Raw genomic sequence first — 19,494 nt, 5'->3', positions numbered from 1 at the left:
AAAAGCAGCTCTGCAGTGATGTTCTCACAACGCAAAAAAAATGCCTGCATACTCACACACACACATATACAAACACACACACACACACTCAAGTACCAGCGAAATCTGCTGAGAGACCTTGAAAAGTCGTCGGGAAGGAGAAGAAACAACAAATGGGTGACAAGAATACAAATGAGACTATTGTGTTGTTTAAAAGAGCCTTTTTGCCACAAACTAAAATATTAGGCTTATAACTTATGCTATTAGCATTAGCCATTTAGCAAGACCATAGCATTTAAGTAGGCCCAAAAGCGTCACAAAAAATAAAAAGAAATAAAAGTTGTCTCATTTGTGCTGCTAAATAACTATTACAGAGCTTGAGGTTAGCATTACTTTTAGCCAGCAAGCATTAGCACAGCATTTTTATTTGAGTCTCACGTAAAAATGGTTAGCTCAGATCCAAAATGATACAGCGTAGTGTATCAGTGCGGGGGTGGCTTTCCTCAGCGTTGTGTTGTGTCTTCAATAAATGGAGTCGAATTTGGTCTCACTACGCGGTCTGTATGCATGAAACAACAATGAGTGTGTACACCCGGGACGTCCGAGCTAGCTCTCCTCGGCCACATCCAGAACGAGAGTGCGAAACAAAAAAACAAACAAAAATGTACAAAGGAATGACAAACAATAAACATCATACCTGTGTGCAGGAAACAACGAGTGTGTACACCCGCAACCTCCTCGCTAGCTTTCCTGGAGGTATAAAACAAATCTCAGTAAAAGGCGCGCTACCTAACGTTAGCAGCATTAGCTCCATTCGACGACACATAGCGACTAGCGAGCACAACACCAGCTAGTAAGCACGCAAAACATCCTTAGCAAAAGACTCAATAACATGGTGCAACCCAATTAATATAACACCAAGTTCTTGTATTAATCATCGCGACTAAAGGGAGTGACACGTAAAGTGACGTCACCGCGTACAGCTAGCTCATGTTCTCTCATGCACAGATCATAAGAACAAAAGAAAAGTATTAATATTTTATCCCAAATATAATGAGTGCTTTTGGTGAAATTAAAAGAACACTATAACCTGTTAGAGTAGCATGAAATGTTGATTAAATTAGATTTTGATTGGCTAGTATTATTTACTGTTCTTACTACCGTATTTAGCACTGAATGTAGCAGTTTGTGTCAAAAATAAAAACGAAAAGGACGTGGTTATATTCGTACCACAAAAGTGACATGTCAAGCTGGAAGTGAGTTTACACTGCGGTTAGCTTTAGTCAGTTAGCATGACCAAAACCAAACGATTTACAGTGATGAGAAGTAATAGCTAGTGTAATACTAGCTGCTAATATTACGTGACTACCTTTACTACTGTATTTAGTGTTGATATTCATCACAGACTTTATGTTTGTCAAAATGCGTTGGTGTTGTCACATTTGTACCACTTAAAAATATTCAAAACTGAGCTGGATGTTATTTCATGTTTGCAGTTAGCTTTAGTATGAGAGTGCCAGTTGTTTTTGAGTCCCATGTAGAAAATTTTGCCTAGAACGGTGTGGAATCGGGATTATGCACTTTATATCAATGATACAATTTCATAAGACAGTTGTTTAGCACCTAAATTTCGTGCTTGTCATAAAGAGAATATGGGAACGTGTAAGAGCTGAGTTTACATGCAGTTAGCGTTAGCTATAGCTATTTGGACATCAAAATTGTGGTTGAAAAATACACAACAAAAATGTTGGAGAAATCAAAATAATCATGCACGTCTACTAGACCGCATTCCAGCCAGTTTTGCTATATTAAACACTTCTACTCTTAATGTAATTGATCTGACTTGGGAGGTTTATTGGGAAGATTATTGGGAACAATCACTGATTCTGGTTATGTTTACGCACTTTACAAGAATCAAATCAAAACTTTATTTGGGACAATCTAATTCAGAGGATGTCATTTTGTCTTTTTTTTGTTTGCAGCGCGGTGTGTTCGCTTTTCCCAGGAGCCGGCCGACCAGTCTGTGGTCCTGGGTGAGCGAGTGGTCCTCTCCTGTGTGGTCTTTAACTACAGCGGCATCGTCCAGTGGACCAAAGATGGCCTGGCACTTGGGGTCGGCGAGGGCCTCCGAGGTCAGGGACTTTATATTTAATACAGAGCAGTGTTTTTGTTGCTACGTTTATTGCTTCATAATCCTTAATACCAATAGTTTGCATTCATGCAGCACCTTTAAAGGGGAACTCAAGAGCTTAATTGTATTTCATTTGATCAGATTTTTCCCAATAGTGTTTTTGGAGTAAAACAAAAATAAAATACAATTTTGAAAATGAATGGCATAAAAGCTAAAGTAAAAACAAATAAAACTGTACAGTATACTAAAGGAAATACACTATGCTAATTTGTCTCCGCCCACTTAATTGGGTACAAAAAAGTTCATTATTATTATTATTATTATTGATAATATTTTTTATTTTATTTAAATATGGCCAAATAATTATAATGAAATGAATAATTTTTCCCTTTGTGAGTCTTTATTATTATTTTTGTTTTCCCATTAGTTGACAAGGCCCAATGAGCGCATTGAATTCTGCTTAGTAACAAGTGACCTGCAATATCTACTTTTTTATTTTTGAAACTTTTATGTATAGTTTGGCCATCTTCCCCATGTCGCCGCTCCTGCTAGCTGCTAAGCTAAAAGGGAGACGGCTTTATATTGCTTGGCCTTGGCGGAGGTTTTCTCGTTGTCTTTATGAGCAGCGATTAATGCCGGCGCGACACTTGAAGAATGGACGCTCTCTCGTGCTCTCTCTCTCTCTCTTTGCAGCTTTTTATTGTCCGAGGCGAGCATGGCAGCATCTGCAGTCGCCGCCAGAATCTCAATAAAAAGTTATTAAATGTCAAGTGCCGTGGCTTAATGGCGGCTTTATAATCACTTTAGCGTCTCCCGCGGACAAAATGTGTGCTGTTTATTAATTGTGGCGGGAGAGACTGAACCTTGGAGCGTTTGTGGAAAGCTTATATCACCTTTTATCGGCCCACAAGCCATATTTGATAGCTTTAAGTGTGAGGCGTTTAAAATGGAGGGCTCACTCACTGTGTGGCAGGAGAACCACATGACTGATACTAGCCAATCAGGATCAAGAAAATAACTATGATTGTCTTAAAAAGAATAATAAAAGATGAATTACAATCAACATTTTATCAACTTTAATATAAAAATAATTAAACGGTATGTAATAAAATTGTATTTAATATTCTGAAAGAAAAAGTTTGAATAAAATTCAATTCATGAGACAAGATAAAATGTAATAAATGTGTATAAAATATAATAAAAAAATTTAAAATATAATTTAGAAAAAAAATTATTTTGTTAAATATAATCAGTATAAGTTAAAAGAAAAAAAAGTGAAAAAGGCATAAATACCCAATTTTTTAAAATTAAATATTTTTTATTGAATAACAAGGACAAGTAAAAGTTACCACTTCAATTCAATATTATATAAATGTAGATATAAATGCATAGCTATTTAAATTCCAGTAAATAAAATTATGTTCCAATAAAACACAAATCATTTGTTAAAATAAATCAAAATTTAAAGTCTTGACCCTGCGCAAGTCTGAATATAAATTGAGTAAAACATTTTAAAAAAGAAAGATTATGAGAAGTATTTAATATAGTGTGATCAAATAATAATGAATTTAAAAAAAAAAGAAGTAAGAAATCCTTTTTTTTTAATCTGAAAATTAATAAAATTATATAATTTAAATGTTATATGAAATATGCCATTAATATGATTAAATAGTTCAATATATGATGTAAAAATGTAGTGTTTCAAAATATATTTAACACGCTGGACAGCTAACAATAAAACATATTTTAGTATACATGCATGTGTGCGCACACGCATGCTCAGAAGTGATTATATAACATGTGATGTGAATTTTTTGTTCACCTCAATTTAATTCACAGGTCCAGTAAAGGCCAACATACACACACACATGCACACACAGTGACACGCACACACACCTCCATCATCAGTAGCTTTATGTGACTGCCTCAGTCGTTTCCGCCTCCTCCTCTTTCTTTTTTTTATGCTCTCTTTGTCCTTGCAGCCGTCTTCTCCGCCAGCCAGGAACGCGTCTGCATTTGATCAACATGCCGTCCTCTTTTTACCGCCCTTTTCCCGCATCCGCCGCCAGCCGGCGACCATTCGTCTTCTTTAAACGGAACGCGCTGTGACAAAGTGTCGTCCTCTCCTTCTTTGTCGTCGTCACCACTAGAAAGACACTAAGCACAGGCGCTACAAATTTGATGCAGGCAGTCTGTGATAGTTGCTCAAATGCGAACAAATGTAGGGGTTGAAAAAAAACATTGATTTTGTATCAAGTCAATTTTTTTTCATTGACATTTTCAGTTTTCACCATAAAAATGACCAAAAAAAGAGCAACTGTCTACATGATGCTGTGGACCAATTTGTGTTAAATCTGTAGCTTAGATACTAATTCACGTTAGCATTAGGCTAACGTGAATTAGTATTTCTAGCATTATCAGCATTATCATCTCTAGCAGTATCTCTAGCATTTCTTTACACAGTTTTTAGGTTGTTTTAAATACACAACATGGATTTGTCTGTTTTCTGGCAATAAACAAATTATTTCACATTATCATAATCTTGAGTTACTCTGCAACAAAATATCAATATTGTGATGTTATCGTACATGTTTTACTTCGAAAGCATCATACTGCGTATTATGATGCTGACTCCATCATCGAAAAATATTGCAGAATTATTAGGCAAAATATTGATATCGCGATAGCACCTATCGGTATCTTGAATGATACATTCTATTGTATTATCATACAATCCATGTTTTGTGATACTGGCTGATATTTTTGGATGAACATGGCAATATAATATCATATGGATATCGATCATTATCATCATTATCATATTATCAATATCATTATCATATGGATAATCTGGTGAGTGAGTGATTCCTAATACATACTTTGCAATTTTTTTGTGATTTAGCTATGAAAGTCACTATTGCATACATTTCATGAACATTTTTACTTTTTCCCTTGGCAAGCTGCATAGATACGATATATTATACCTTTTTTCCCCCATGATAGTATATCGATTACCTCAATGTATCATGATACTATTGATATAGATGGCAAAACATCATAAAGTAAGTTATTCTGTGATTCCCACCCCTCGTATGTAGTCAGATTCAGAGAGAATACAGTGTCAATCAACTTGAATAAATGTCAGCGTATTGTCAATGTCATAGTCCTACACGCAATTCTGAAGTTTTCCCTTCATCAGGTACTTAGATATCCTCTGTCACACAATACAGCATTATTGCGTAATGGCTGTTTTTGGTTGATTTCCATCCCTCTATGTGTTTGAGTGTTCGCATGTTGTCATCATTTCTGTCACGTGTTCTGCACCTGGCGGCCGACCCTTTTCTTTTATCTCCCCCCATTCCTCATCCTGCACCTTCTCTCACTCTCTCTTTTCTACCCAGGGTGCCGTCACCTCTCTAGTTGCTATGCTGCGAGGTGCCCGAGTGAATGATGTAATCTCCTCTAATACTTTTGTCCAACATTGCCCCCCTCGAATTCCACATCACCCCCCTTATTCTCCCACTCACTTGCTCCAACCACCTGCTTGCCTGCCTCCGCCATCTCAATACATGATATGATGCCCACTAGGACATGTCAGACAGCGCCTCTTAGTGGGGAGTCTCATTCTTAAATATGTGTTTGTCCCAGGAGCCAGTGTAAAAATAAAATAAAAAAAGACAAAAAAAAATCCCATGCATAATCAACCCACAGGAAAGCCCCCTGCAATGGGGGAAAAAAAAACTGCCCCGACACCAGTTTCACTAATCAACACAAAATTGAACTGACATGTCTACAGGATGCACATACAACTCTCAAAGATGCCTCCCTCAAATTGCACAGAAAGTCAGACATTTTGCTTTGAAGTGGCTATTACACATTCTTATCGTTTAGGCCGTTCGTCCACTCGATGGCGCGGTTTCGGAGCTTGAAACCGATCACTTTTGAAACCGGGCTTCAGAGTGGAGAGATTTCAAAACGCGCCCCGTACGCGTCCGTCTGGACATCATATGCAGGATACTCCTCCAGTGATGACGTAATGGTCGCAGCTCAATGACGACGCATTGTCGCAGATTCTCGCGTGACTGCGCGCGAACTGTCAGCCTGTCAACAACAATGGCGGATAGCCGTGTCTTCTTAGCTTGCTTATGCTTTTGCTGCAAAATATTTAGCTTCTTTATTCCCACATTCAACAAGCGATGTCGTACTTGAATCAACCGCCATTGTCACTTCTCCTGTGTTCGTCTTTTTCATGTTGTTTTGATACACGCAAAGCCATGTTTGTTCTGTAAATTGCAGTTAAAGTAAAAAAAAAAAAGTGTTCGTCTTCTTCGCTGATTCTTCTATGCTTTCTGTTAACTCCTTGGGGCTGCGCTACAGCGCCACTCCAGACTTGGCGCCGTTACAGCCGTTAAATGTCCTCAGCGTCTTCTTTTGGACACACGCAAGTCTTGAAATGCTTCTGTGCGTACAAGATTTGTTTGAGGAACGAAGTCGGCTTTGCTTCCATCTGGAGGGGGTCTCAGTCTGAGCTTCTGGACAATTGGGAAAAGTTAGCACCTGACACCAGTTTCACCAATCAACACAAAATTGGGCAGACATGTCTATCATAACAGGATGCGCCCATTCCTAAATTTGAACAGGGCGTAAGGCAGTTTGGTTTGAAGTCACTCATCATTTCGTACTCAGTCTTTCCCCGTGGAACATTATTTTGGCAAACACAAACTAGGGGATTCTTCCCAAATGAGCCCCAGTCAGAAACAGGTATAATTGACAGATTGGTGACTAAATTGTGTAGCTTATCTATTGCTGGCAATAGCCTATGTAGTGTTGACTCTTGAGTACTCACCAATAGGCCTACCAAGTACTGGATACCTGTAGTACTTTTCATATATATATAAAAAAAAAAACATTTAACACAAGGATTGTGACCAAAGACCTTCTTTTTGATGCAGATGATGATTCACTGAAGTGTCAAATCCCTGCAGCAGAGCGCCATCTACTGGCAAGGAGGACTTAGTCAATCTCAGATTTATTTTCTTTTTTTTGGCAGGTATCAGTGGCTGCTATTGTAAACCTCCGTATGTACCCAATACCTTAAAATAAGGTAGTATCAGCCTAATACCCATACGCATCCCTACTTTTTTGACCATTTCTCGGCTTTGCCATGAAAATGTGGGTGTGTGGGTGCCAACCATGCTTGCTGCTTTAATTGCTGGGCAATATGTTGTTTCAAGCTTTCATTAATTTGTTTTTAAGCCATACTGACTTCTTACCCAACATACACATTAAAAAAAAAAAAACATCATCTGATACAATCAAAGCAACTTTGTGTCCCAAAAGAAACTTTGTGTCCCACCTATCAGTTTCCCTGTGAATTTACCATTTTTATACAAGACTTTTAATCTGGTGCCGCCCCTGGAGTGTACATAACACAGTTTGGAAATCCCTGACCTAATTAAATATAAAAGTAACATATTTTTAGCGAGTATGCTTGATGTTTTGTGGGCTTACTAAAAGCTTCCTCGTGATCACAAACATACCTTCTTTTTTTTTTTTACAGTTTGATTAAAAAGTAACCTTGGCTAATGTTGCACTCTTGTCTCACAGTTTTTGTTTTGTTTTTGTTTTCCCCAGCGTGGCCCCGGTACCGAGTGCTGCGGGCTCTGGACACGGGCCAGTACAACCTGGAGATCTCCCGCGCCGAGCTGTCGGACGACTCGCTGTACGAGTGCCAGGCCACCGAGGCCGCCCTACGATCCCGGAGGGCCAAGCTCAACGTCCTCAGTAAGTCACAGCCATCTCACCATCATTTAGTGTTTGTATGATAATGGATATACTGGAAGAGGTCCACATACGATACATCACGATATGGAAAACTACATTTGATCCAGCTGTATCTTTTGACCCATACATGAGAGAAGGACTATGACAATGCATCACAATATCAATATTTTATCTTGTAGTAGGAATAACAGTAATATCACATTATTTTGACATCATTGCATTGCATCAATAGAATCAAAAGTGTTATATTGGAAGATATGACACATCGCGATATCAATTATCTTTTTTTAATTTTGCTAAAAAGACCGTGATTGCGCATCCATTGATCGCTCGGACAATATGATAAATTGCAAACTGAATTTTTGGTGGTACCCCTTAATGCAAACAAGCTGTGATGGGATTATAATCACGATATTTTGGCTTTAGCAGTGTTATCACAATACAGCAACGGTGCAGAACTTGATATATAAAAAGATCCAATACGTACAATACATATTGATATTATTTTTTTCCCCCCAACTAAGACATACTTTGAGTAGTGGGAATTATAGTGTGTCATCATGATAGTTTGATGATAGTGACAGTATCACAATGTAAGGATAAAAACGTTGAATAACAACGCAGCTAACAAACCCTGTTAGAACTGGCACTGGCCCTGTATATTCATGATATATTTCAATAATTATTTCATATTTAGCATCTTTAAATTGTTTTATTTAAGACTTAAAGAAAATAATATTTCCATGTGGTAACTTTTTTTTGCATGTTGCATGTCATTTATTTGCTGTATAAAATATAACAGAATATTTAACATTTGACATTTTCTGGTTTTTATATATTGTTGTAGCTATTCTTTATGGAAGGATTTAACCTGCCGTACAAAATAAATATTGCTATTTATGTTGCTGACGAAATCATTCATATTGTTAGACGTCTTAAGATGATACAAAACTCCACAATATGGATGTTTTGAGGCGAGGAACCATAGAGTAATGCCATCCGACATTATCACAGTGTTTTTTCCGATACGGCGGTTGCCCAATAATCACGACACCATTATGCGATAATGGCTAAGGAGCTTTTTGGAACACATTAATCAAATCGCTACTGCCACCTGTGGCCTAAAAATGAAACATTTTCCTTTCTTTACATACACAAACGCACACACGACGTCACATCCGCAGACATAGGGCAGGAAATTCCAACCTGAATCCAGTCTGAAAACTATTGGCCAGAGGCGTTCCCATTATTAACAGATAAGGTGATAATCTACCAATTAAAAATGCTTCAGTCATAAATGGTCAAATAAAAAGGCTATTGTAAAGATATTTTTGGGCAAATTGTTACAAAGTGCAGCACACATTTTTTTATAAAAAGGTATGGGCGTATTGATCTCGAAAATTGATGAAGTAAAAATTGATATCGTTATCATGCACATTAAGGCTCAATACGCCGTCATTAAAACTGTCGCTCGTCCAAATGTGTTTTAAATGCAAGCTGTTGATATTTAGAAAAACGGGACATCCACCACATCCATTTTTGCGCACACATGCATGAATAAAAATGGTGAGTAACAGTCTGTTTGTGTGTCCATCCTCCAGTCCCGCCCGAGGACCCGGTGTTGGAGGGCACCCCGGAGCTGCTGCTCATGGCGGGCACGCCACACAATCTCACCTGCGTCACCCGCGGCGCCAAGCCGGCCGCGCACATCCAGTGGCTCAAGAACGGGCTGCCTGCTGAGGGCGCCCACCAGTCCACGGTAATTCAAACACATCATCGCACACTTACACAAGACCTCCACCAAGGCTAATTTAGGCAACTAAGCAGAGCTGCAGTGTTGGTGGATACATTTATCCTCTTCTGCTGATTGGATTTTAGAGTTCTTCTTTAGAGACTGTTCGGGCGCCTCATCTTACGGGGATCTCATCTCACAGAGATCTCTCCTTTTTTTCTCCCTAACGATGACGTCACGTCATTGTCGCGCGTAATAAATGAGCCGTCTGCGTGGCTAAATGACTAATATCACCACCACAAATGCCATCTTTATACTTCAGGTTTCAAGTGGGATTAAATTAAAGTCAAATATAAAGTCACAACGGTTACCCGAAACAACTTTTGCCGATTCATGTACGTCTCCTGGCCGTTCAGACTGCGGTCGCATCGCAAAAATTCAGATAGGTATCCGATCTAGGACCACATATGAAAGTGACCCCGGTTGGATTTGAAAAAATCTGAATTGAGCCATTGAGACTGGCATTTGCCTGCAGTGTGAACGTTGCCCTATATTCTTAAATGATACTCTGTTTACTCCAAGATGCCATACATTCAAACTATTTTAACGTGTGCCTCCCCTGTATGGTTAGAAAAACAAAACAAAAACATTACTCTTTTGAAGTCTTACTTGACAAAAATGATTATGACACAATGTTCTTAGCGCATTTTTTGCACCGCAAACGAGTTATTGGGATGAGCGGGGTTGGTACCCAGCGCCTACCGTGCAGCAGCTCAGCATTTTGCCACTCAGCTTAAGTTCTGGGCCACCGGTAAAGCCCAGGTCAGCATTCGAACGCAAGTTATGTACGTGAACTGGTCTGCCCGTCACGGTAAACACGATGCATGCAGTGCACTCCGCCTCCCATTTGCCGCACAACGAAATCCGGATCATTTCATTAAATTCCTCACAAAATCAAGCTTGCATTAGCGATGCCAAACATCATATAAAGTGAAACAGACAGTGAATCGAAGCATATCCACAAAGTCAATATTTTCTTTTGTACCATTCTTTGTGAAAAGTATGAATAATTTTCTGTCCTTTACTTTGCTGAAGATCCAGTAGCTAAGGCGTTAGTCTCCCATCGTTCAAAAAAATATATGTTTTTCCTCAAAAGAAAGCCGTGAAAATAGTTTTATATGTGCGCCTTCAGCAGGAGAATTTTGCAGCATTTTTGCCTGCAGGCCAGAAGAAGTCATGAGTCCTTTTTAACTGAGCTATGAAAATCACCAAATGTTGTCACTTTTAAACCTATATAGGTAGTGTAGGCTATCTGAAATGCAAAAAATAATTTAATTAAATAGAAGAAGCCAAATGGTTTCATTTCAGCCTTGGTCAGTCAATACCTACCCTGCCTGCCCTAACGGCACATTACTGGTTGGAGGCACAAATTAGTTTTGGATGACTGGATTTCACCACTCATCCGTTTTGCATCGCATCGCCATCGGACCTTGTCTTAATCATTTAGCGTCTTCTCTCATTGGCTGTAAGTGATGTCAATCAAACTGTACAAAATTGCGAATCATGTTGAGTAAAAAAAAAAAAAAAAAAAAAATGATATAAACTATACCGAATTTGGATCTAATCCAGATCAGATCTGGATTGACATTACTGTCTCAGACCCTTCATAAGAATGACACATTTTGTTAAAAGTGAATCAAATAGGACATAACATCGAAACCCTTCTATGGAAAGTAGCACAAAACAGACGAACAAATAGACGATTCTGGCAGATCTGCGCTTAATCTCACACGCCGAGTGCTGGATTAAAGAGGGGTTACGCTGCAAATTCCGCTACAAAAGCAGAACAAGTTCAATTTAAATTCTTAGCAAAGCTACTTCATCTTGTTTGCTGGCTTTTTTTTTTTTTTACTCTTTGCCTCTGGCACAGAAGAGGAGGAATTAGAGAGTATCTACCCCAGAACAGACACAAGCTCAGGAGTCTTGTGCAAAAACGCAGTAGAAACAACACCTTAGAGGAGACTAGCAGCAAAGTATGGTATGCTAATCAATAGTACTGCTGTGATGCAAAAAAAAAATGTCACAGCGGGACAACGAAAGCGTTCTATTTCCATGTGAAGTTTTGAGGTGACTTTCGTACATGGAAAAATTAAATTCAATGGCCAATATGTCCCAATTTAGATCCCGGTCATCTAATCTTTGAAGAGTCTTCCGTCTACATGTATACATATTATTGGAATATACAGTTTGTGTTCTGATAATCAGTGAAAACAGTTTACACTTCAGTTAACCTAATCATTGCATGTTTTCATAACTGTTGTTTTTGGAACATACAGGCATACAAAGGTGTTGTTTTGTTCCATGTTTTTGGAGCATAGGCCTTTTCATAGTCACTGAAGACAATGTCGTCCACAATAATTAAAATCATTTTAATTTAAACATTCTGTTACGCCCCTCTCGTCGAAAATTAGGAGCCCAAGTGGCCCTGGTTACAGAAGGCATGTATGCGGTTAAGCATGCTGTGAGAACTGTACAAAAATATAGAAAATACCATATTTAAGAGCTAAATAACACAAAATAATTCTCATAGAGATTATAAAGATATAAACCAATCAAAATATAACTTTCATTTGCCATATAGGCCTGTTATCATCCACAGCCTGCTAACACGCTACAAATAATAGCATGCTAACGGACTAGCGCTAGCGAGCTAAAGAGCTTAATCATTAGCATCCCTATACAACACGCAAATAACAAACATTGGTTCCACCATAAAAAAAAATCCTCGAAACAAAAATCTTACAAATGTATAAAATAAATCTTAATATTTATGATATAATCAAACTAAACGTATTAAATTTTAAAGCCGACTCTAATGGCTGCTACACATAATTTATGTTTTCAAGATAAATCCTTAACTCTTTGACTGCCAGACGTTTTCAGAAAATCGATGCTGTCAGTGAAACACACATACTACCAAATGAAAGATTGAACTCTCATCTTTCATCAGAAAAAAAAGTTTGTTTCTACCTTATTCCGTTTTTCAGTAATCAACAATAGAAAATGGTTAGTTTCACCCAAATGCTCTGTTTTAAAACAAAAAACGGAAAAATCAAGCTTTTTGTGAAACGATATTATTTCATGCACTCTAGTGAATTTGAGACCTTTTTTTTTCCATGAATGATGCCACAAACACCTAAACAGTGCTTTACTTCTGTAAAACACTACCACCAACAATGAAAAAGTGTTTTTTGATAGCAAAATACGTTTATTTACATTCAACAGTGTAACAATTTGACAAAACAATTTGGCAAACTATTTACAAATGTGTGCAACTGTGGTACTATTTACAATTGTGTGGATGTTTCAAATACAGTTTTTCTTTTTGTAACACTCCCCTGCGTGCAAGTGGACGCAGCATGATTTGCACAACAGATGAGTTTCACTGCGATGGCTCCGTCGCGTGCAGACGTTACACTTTCTTGCCGGCTTTTTTTTTCGGGGAATAGCAAGTATATACTGCAGTGTGTGTTTGGCCATGTTGCCATCAAGTCTACTCTCAGGATCATGATACGGTGACATTACGGTGGTGTTACGTCTGGCTTCCTCATTGTCCTTCACTTCCTATACCGGGTGGTTGATCCATCTTATCCGCTCCATTCATGGTGGCATCGTAGTCCATAACCAGTGTCTTCTCCGTGATCAGACTGTACCCACTCCTCCGATGAATATGCATTGGACTCGGGGTACTCTTCGTCGTCCGATTGAACGTCCGCCTGTGCAGAAGTGCTCGGATGCGCTCCGCGTTTTCCGGCGTTAGCATTGCTAGCCGGTGAGGCTTTATGACGTGATCATAGCCGCCGCGTCAACGCTTCCAACTTCGGCGTCAAACTCGGAGTCACCATCATCATCATCGTCGTCATCAATGTGCTCTTTAGCATTGGTCGATGCTTTTCGTCTTTGAAAAAAATGCTCAAGCGTGAGCTGCTTGCAACCGGTCGCCATTATGGCTTCCTCAGCCATTGTCCCCTCAACACTCTAGCTCCGCCTCACGTCTTCTACTGACGCCTACCCAATCTTGTCCAAAGAGAGTCATCGCTGCCATCTAGGGGCCAAAAATAGGCATTATACTAACTAGATCTGCTTGATACTTTCAGCACAGCTGGCCAAGGCTTTCCTCCACCCGTTTCCCCAAAAAAAAAAAAAAAAACTTGGTGAACGTCTTTTAACGTCTTTGGCGCTCCTCCGTAGGTTTTTACTAAACATTATTTAACGTTTTTGGCAGTCAAAGAGTTAAAGACAATTTTCAGTGAACCTGACATACTGTACATATTTTCATAACATGCATGTTTTCATAATCAGGTTAACAAGTGGGATGCACCTAACCTTTTAAATGTCATCATTTGCATTATGTGAACACTTTGCCCTCTTTCTCCCACCTACGCACAGTCACACACGCGCACACGCGCTCGCTCTCGCTCTCACTAACTCCCATACACTCGACTCCACACGTGAAATCATGCCTAAGAGCTCCGCCGCAAACTCACCGGCTCACATATGCACACGCAGCAGCAAACACTGACTCACACACTCCAATGCACATGTTTTGACATCTTCTTGCACCCGTGCATATCGCACTATTGCTATTTTATGCGGAACATAAGACCCGGAAAAACAAAATGAACATAAGTAACTGTTTCCACCCTGACAGGAGGTGCTTCCAGACCGGAAGAGGGTGACCACCAGGAGTTACCTGCCCATCGCACCGCTGGACACGGACAGCCACAGCAACTTCACCTGCGTGGCCAGCAACCCGGCCGTGCCCATGGGCAAGCGAGCCAATGTCATGCTCAACGTGCACCGTAGGTTCTGATTAAACTGCCACTTCATAACACAATGTCACCCGAGATATCAGTGACCCTAGTTATGAGTGTTGGAGAGACGAACTGCCATTAGGCCATGTTTCTTTCTTTCTTTCTTTCTTTCTTTCTTTCTTTCTTTCTTTCTTTCTTTCTTTCTTTCTTTCTTCTACTTCTTCCACAACGCAGACCCCCCCCCTTTTTTTTTTTTATTGTGGCCAATGTAAGGCACACCTGTGCACTAATCATGGTGTCAAATCAGCATCTTGATATGGCACACCTGTTGGAGGGATGGATTATCTCGACAAAGGAGAAGTGGTCACTATAACAGAACTAGACTGGTTTGTGAACAATATTTGAGAGAAATAGTGATATTGTGTATGTGGAGCAAGGTTTAGATCTTAGAGTTCATCTCATAAAAAATGTCAATCACAGCCAACCCTCTCCCTATTTGCAAGCCTAACGGTCCTCCAGGCCAGTGTTTCTCAACCCGGTCTTCCATTACCCCATCCAGCCTGTTTTCCATGTCTCCCACAGTCATCATAGCTGAGGATCGTTATCAGGCTTCATATAGAGCTGGCTGATTAGCTGATGGTTTGAAACACTTGTGTTGGTTTAGAGCAGTGGTGTCCAAACTCGGTCCTCGAGGGCCGGTAGTCCTGCAGGTTTTTGAGGTTTCCCTGCTCCAACGCACCTGTTCCAATCAACAAGGTCGTTATCATGCTTATGCAAAGCTTGCTGATGAGCTTCAGCTGTGTTGGAGAAGGGAGACATCCAAAACCTGCAGGACTACCGGCCCTCGAGGACCGAGTTTGGACACCACTGGTTTAGAGAGACTTGGAAAACAGGTTGGATAGGGGTACTGGTTGAGAACCACTGCTTCAGGCAACGCCCTTTTTGGGCGCCGTTTTCAAATATTAGTGAGTGGTGGAGCAAGAGTCTGGGTGGTGAGTCACACTTTAAACCAGTGGTGGGCAAACTCGGTCCTCGAGGGCCGGAGTCCTGCCGTTTTCTGAGGAGCTGCTACGTCGCCATGGAAATTTGAATATCTGTATAATGCTGCCCCCAGGTGGTCAAGACAAAAGAAGCGCAATGTCCATTGAATTGAAGCAAAAAAAAAAACTATTTCACCTAGACCAGTTGTTCTTGTTGGAGGTTGCGCATTCACCGAATCCTTCTGTATTGAATAAAATTAAAAAAAAAAAAGGTGTATAGGGTTTACTGCTGAACAAAATCAACAGGGCAAGTAACCTTTTCATCAACTCTGGCTCTCTTCACCTTGAATTCAGAATTCGTCTCCCATGCAGTTTAGGGAAGTGTTCCTTTAGTTTTGCTAGATTGCAATTGTGCTGAACTACAATTGCTCAAACCATGCAGTTAGGACACTGACTCCTGTCACTCAACTCAGTAGAGCACTTAAAAACAAACCTTTCTCACCTTTCTCAAGATGGTAGCCAGGGGCAGCAGATATAATGAAAACAGCAGAAGTCCCAGAATTGAACCCTGTGGAACACCATACGTTCATTATACATGTGAAATCATATTGCACATATTCGTCCGACCACTTTCTTTTTTTTTTGCTCGACAACATACCATCACGACAGCTACAAGACTACTGAGCACACCAAATTACGTGCAGCACAGATAGGCTAAGCAATGTAGCATGACCACCTGCAGCCAGTTGATGGCCAAGCGGGACGAATCATCACAAATCAGTCGGGTGTGTGACTTGACCTCCGCCGAACCCCTGAGATTGACTGACCGATCCCCTGAGGTTCAGTCAAACCCAGGTTAAGAACCACAGGCCTAGACTGTTTACAGTTACTGGATGTTTTATAAAATTACAGTTGTTTTATAAACTACAATATTAATGAGTTTAGTTGTTTCTGTCAAATAAACACATTACAGTGTTTGTTGTTGGTTGTTGGCACCAATACTGCTTCCTACTATGAAATCTTGTCTATATTGCTGTCTCCAGATCCGCCAACAGTGACGTTGTCCATTGAGCCTCGCTCAGTCCTGGAGGGCGAGAGGGTCACTTTCACCTGTCAGGCCACCGCCAACCCGCCCATCATGGGCTTCAGGTCCGGAAAACTAGAATGGGGCCTCTGCTGTACTATGTAGAGTAGACTGACAAAGCATGACATGTACTGTGTCTCCTGCAGGTGGGCGAAGGGCGGCGTGTTGCTAGAGGGCGCCAGAGAGAGTGTGTTTGCCACCACAGCTGACCACTCCTTCTTCACCGAACCTGTGTCCTGTCAGGTGTTCAACGCGGTGGGCAGCACAAACGTCAGCATACTAGTGGATGTACATTGTAAGTTGGGATGTAACGATATCCAAATGTCATGATATGATAAATATCACGATATGAACCTCACAATACGATAATTATCACGATATTGTGTGGTGGTTGGCGATATTTAAAATAAATTAAAATAAAAAAAAGATCACAATGCTTTGTAAAACTCAACGATATTGTCAACCCCCCCAAAAAATTATTGATAATAATATGTTCTGTGCAGCCTCTCTAGTCGATGTATGGTATTTTGGTTAATATTGCGTTAGTGTAATATGAGTTAAGCAGCAAAATTACATCATAGTTGCTCAGGTCTTAGGTAACAATCAATCACAGCTCATCTTAAAAAAACAGGTGATCTGTGATTGGTCATTTCCTGTGATGTCATCTTCAGTCGACAGCAAGTGGCAAAATGGCCGCCCTTTAAGATGGATAAAAACGGGTGGATTTTGCTTCAAAACTCATGTTCCACAAATGTAATATTAATAAGAATGTCATGTTAGACTAGTGAAGTCACATATGACAAATTATTGTCAAGAAATGTTTAAGGTTGACTTCCCCTTTAAAAAAAAAAAAAACTCATATTGGGAAAAAAAAGCACAATATTGTGTAATTGTACATATAATAACAACAGTGACATAGAAAATAGACTTGGCCATGTCATGTCACATGTCATTGTCATGTGCTCCTATTGGCTCAGTGGCACAATGTATCATGGTCTATGTAGTTCACAATGCTGTGTTCATCTGAAGCGGGTGAAAAGTCATGTTTTTTGACAAGACAGATCGTTTTGAAAAGGTGCCAAATTACGACCAAGTGTTACGTATTTTACTTTAGCGACCTCTAGCGGTCATGTTAAATAGCCAAAAAATACTAAGGTGAGACTCGAACCCGGTCCGTCTGATCTAACTGAGCTATTTGGCCAGTGATTGTTTCAGTGTTGGCTACATTTGTAACTACAACCTCACTGAGCTTTTTGCTAATCTCAACCGTTACTGTCAGATCCTTTACAATGTAAAGACATCATGTGTACTGTACAACCTCACTGAAAGCCTTATGTTAACCCCAAAAATTAGTCCATGACGGCGAATTGACATACATGTCAACACAAAAATAGAACACTAAGATTATTACCGGCCTGTTTGCTCAGTAAGATAAACGTTTGTCTTCCGACCAGACGACCCGGGTTTGAGTCTCACTTTTCTATTTTTTTGGTCTAGGTTTTAGAGGTTGCTAAACTACAATACGTAACACTTGGTCGTATTTTGGTGTATGGTAAAACAACCAACATGGTCGTTTTTGTTGGAGGACTAGTTATTTTTGTCAGATGTTAAAAAATATTTGCTGGCATGACTGATTTATGGGAGTTTTAATTGCTGCAGAGGCCAAAACATTCATAATTAAAATTAAACTGCACTAATAAACTAACCACCAGAGGGTGCTACAACTACAGAAATGGAATCCAACCTTGCCTTTTTAACAAAATTGCTGCTTGAAATGTTGTGACAAGATGACGACGCCATCGTGGCTACTTTACTATTGCGATATTGCGTGTTTGCAGTTATTGTTACATCCATTATTGTAAGTACCAAATATGTGGTCTTTGAATTGTATGAATTTGTTTTCTAGTTTCTAGCAGCTTAATCTTCTTTCCCTGAAAGAGTGGCGAGCCACCTAACCAATCTGCTAAGGTATCTGATTTCTCTTTGTTTCAGTCGGACCCATCCTGGTGGTCGAACCCCGGCCCATTGCAGTGGATGTAAACTCGGACGTCACCCTGAACTGCAAGTGGTCTGGAAACCCGCCGCTCACACTCACCTGGACCAAAAAGGGCTCCAACATGGTGAGACCAAGTATCTCTAAGTTAACGTCTGTCCTGACCTACATACTTCACCAACCAATTTGCCATCTTGATTTCTTACCAATTTTTGTAGCTTCCTCATTTTTCATAAATGGCAGATTTCTGACTACATACCTGGCCATTTACTTGCCACCCAGCCTGTCTACCTAACTACCTATTTACAGTGTTATTGGAGTTTAGTTGGTGACTTTCTCTGCCTCTTCTTTGTTCTCTTTATGACGCTGCATCTCTCCCAGTAGAGCTCATCGCTGTCCGGCAAGTTCTGGCACAATGTGGAGACACATTGCTCTAAATCCAAACTTTACTCTATACAATAAAACTGGGACACTGTAAACAGTTGGACAACAGCACAGAGGATAAACCCATGTCGCTGGGAAATTCTCCAGAATGCCTTCGATCGGTGTTGAAGAAGAAGAAGCCAGACTTCATAAATGTTTGCTTAGTTGTAAAGTAGACACTTTGTAGAAAGACTCTCCGTGTCTTAAATCTTTAATTCATGCCCAACAGTTTAAGAGAAAGCTCCAGGAGAAAAAGCTAATGGAGCCTGCTGAGTAAATCAACATGTTTTATGAATTAAATATGCCGCTCTCGTTCGCTGGCTCGCCCTGTCTGGCTCAGCTCGACACCTCCCAAGCAGACTCCGCTGTTTACTCTAGTCTACGTCTATCTTTGTGTGTCCGTGTCAATGTGCGTGCAGGTGCTTAGTAACAACAACCAGCTGTACTTGAAGTCGGTGAACCAGGCGGACGCCGGCCAGTACGTGTGTAAGGCCATCGTGCCCCGTATCGGCGTGGGTGAGACCGAAGTGACGCTCACGGTCAACGGTGAGTCGCTACCTACCAATCCATGGAT

The 19,494-nt window shown here is 40.1% G+C and overlaps 2 protein-coding genes across 3 annotated transcripts in view; one reads left to right on the top strand and one right to left on the bottom strand.

The window, feature by feature from the left end:
• LOC144042946 (uncharacterized) overlaps positions 1-19,494 on the bottom strand; it is a 152,481-nt gene that overhangs the window by 49,740 nt on the left and 83,247 nt on the right. The gene's annotated exons all lie outside the window — the stretch shown is intronic.
• kirrel1b (kirre like nephrin family adhesion molecule 1b) overlaps positions 1-19,494 on the top strand; it is a 92,051-nt gene that overhangs the window by 58,292 nt on the left and 14,265 nt on the right. For both annotated transcript variants that reach the window (XM_077556078.1, XM_077556077.1), the window contains exons 2-9: positions 1,962-2,111; positions 7,745-7,894; positions 9,496-9,653; positions 14,338-14,488; positions 16,464-16,569; positions 16,651-16,799; positions 18,497-18,624; positions 19,340-19,466. In XM_077556078.1, coding sequence (XP_077412204.1) covers positions 1,962-2,111; positions 7,745-7,894; positions 9,496-9,653; positions 14,338-14,488; positions 16,464-16,569; positions 16,651-16,799; positions 18,497-18,624; positions 19,340-19,466 — 1,119 coding nt within the window. The remainder of the gene's footprint in view (positions 1-1,961; positions 2,112-7,744; positions 7,895-9,495; positions 9,654-14,337; positions 14,489-16,463; positions 16,570-16,650; positions 16,800-18,496; positions 18,625-19,339; positions 19,467-19,494) is intronic.

This window comes from Vanacampus margaritifer, chromosome 2 (assembly GCF_051991255.1).
Source record: "Vanacampus margaritifer isolate UIUO_Vmar chromosome 2, RoL_Vmar_1.0, whole genome shotgun sequence".
NCBI classification, from domain to species: Eukaryota; Metazoa; Chordata; class Actinopteri; order Syngnathiformes; family Syngnathidae; genus Vanacampus; species Vanacampus margaritifer.
This window is presented reverse-complemented; position numbering and strand designations above follow the sequence as displayed.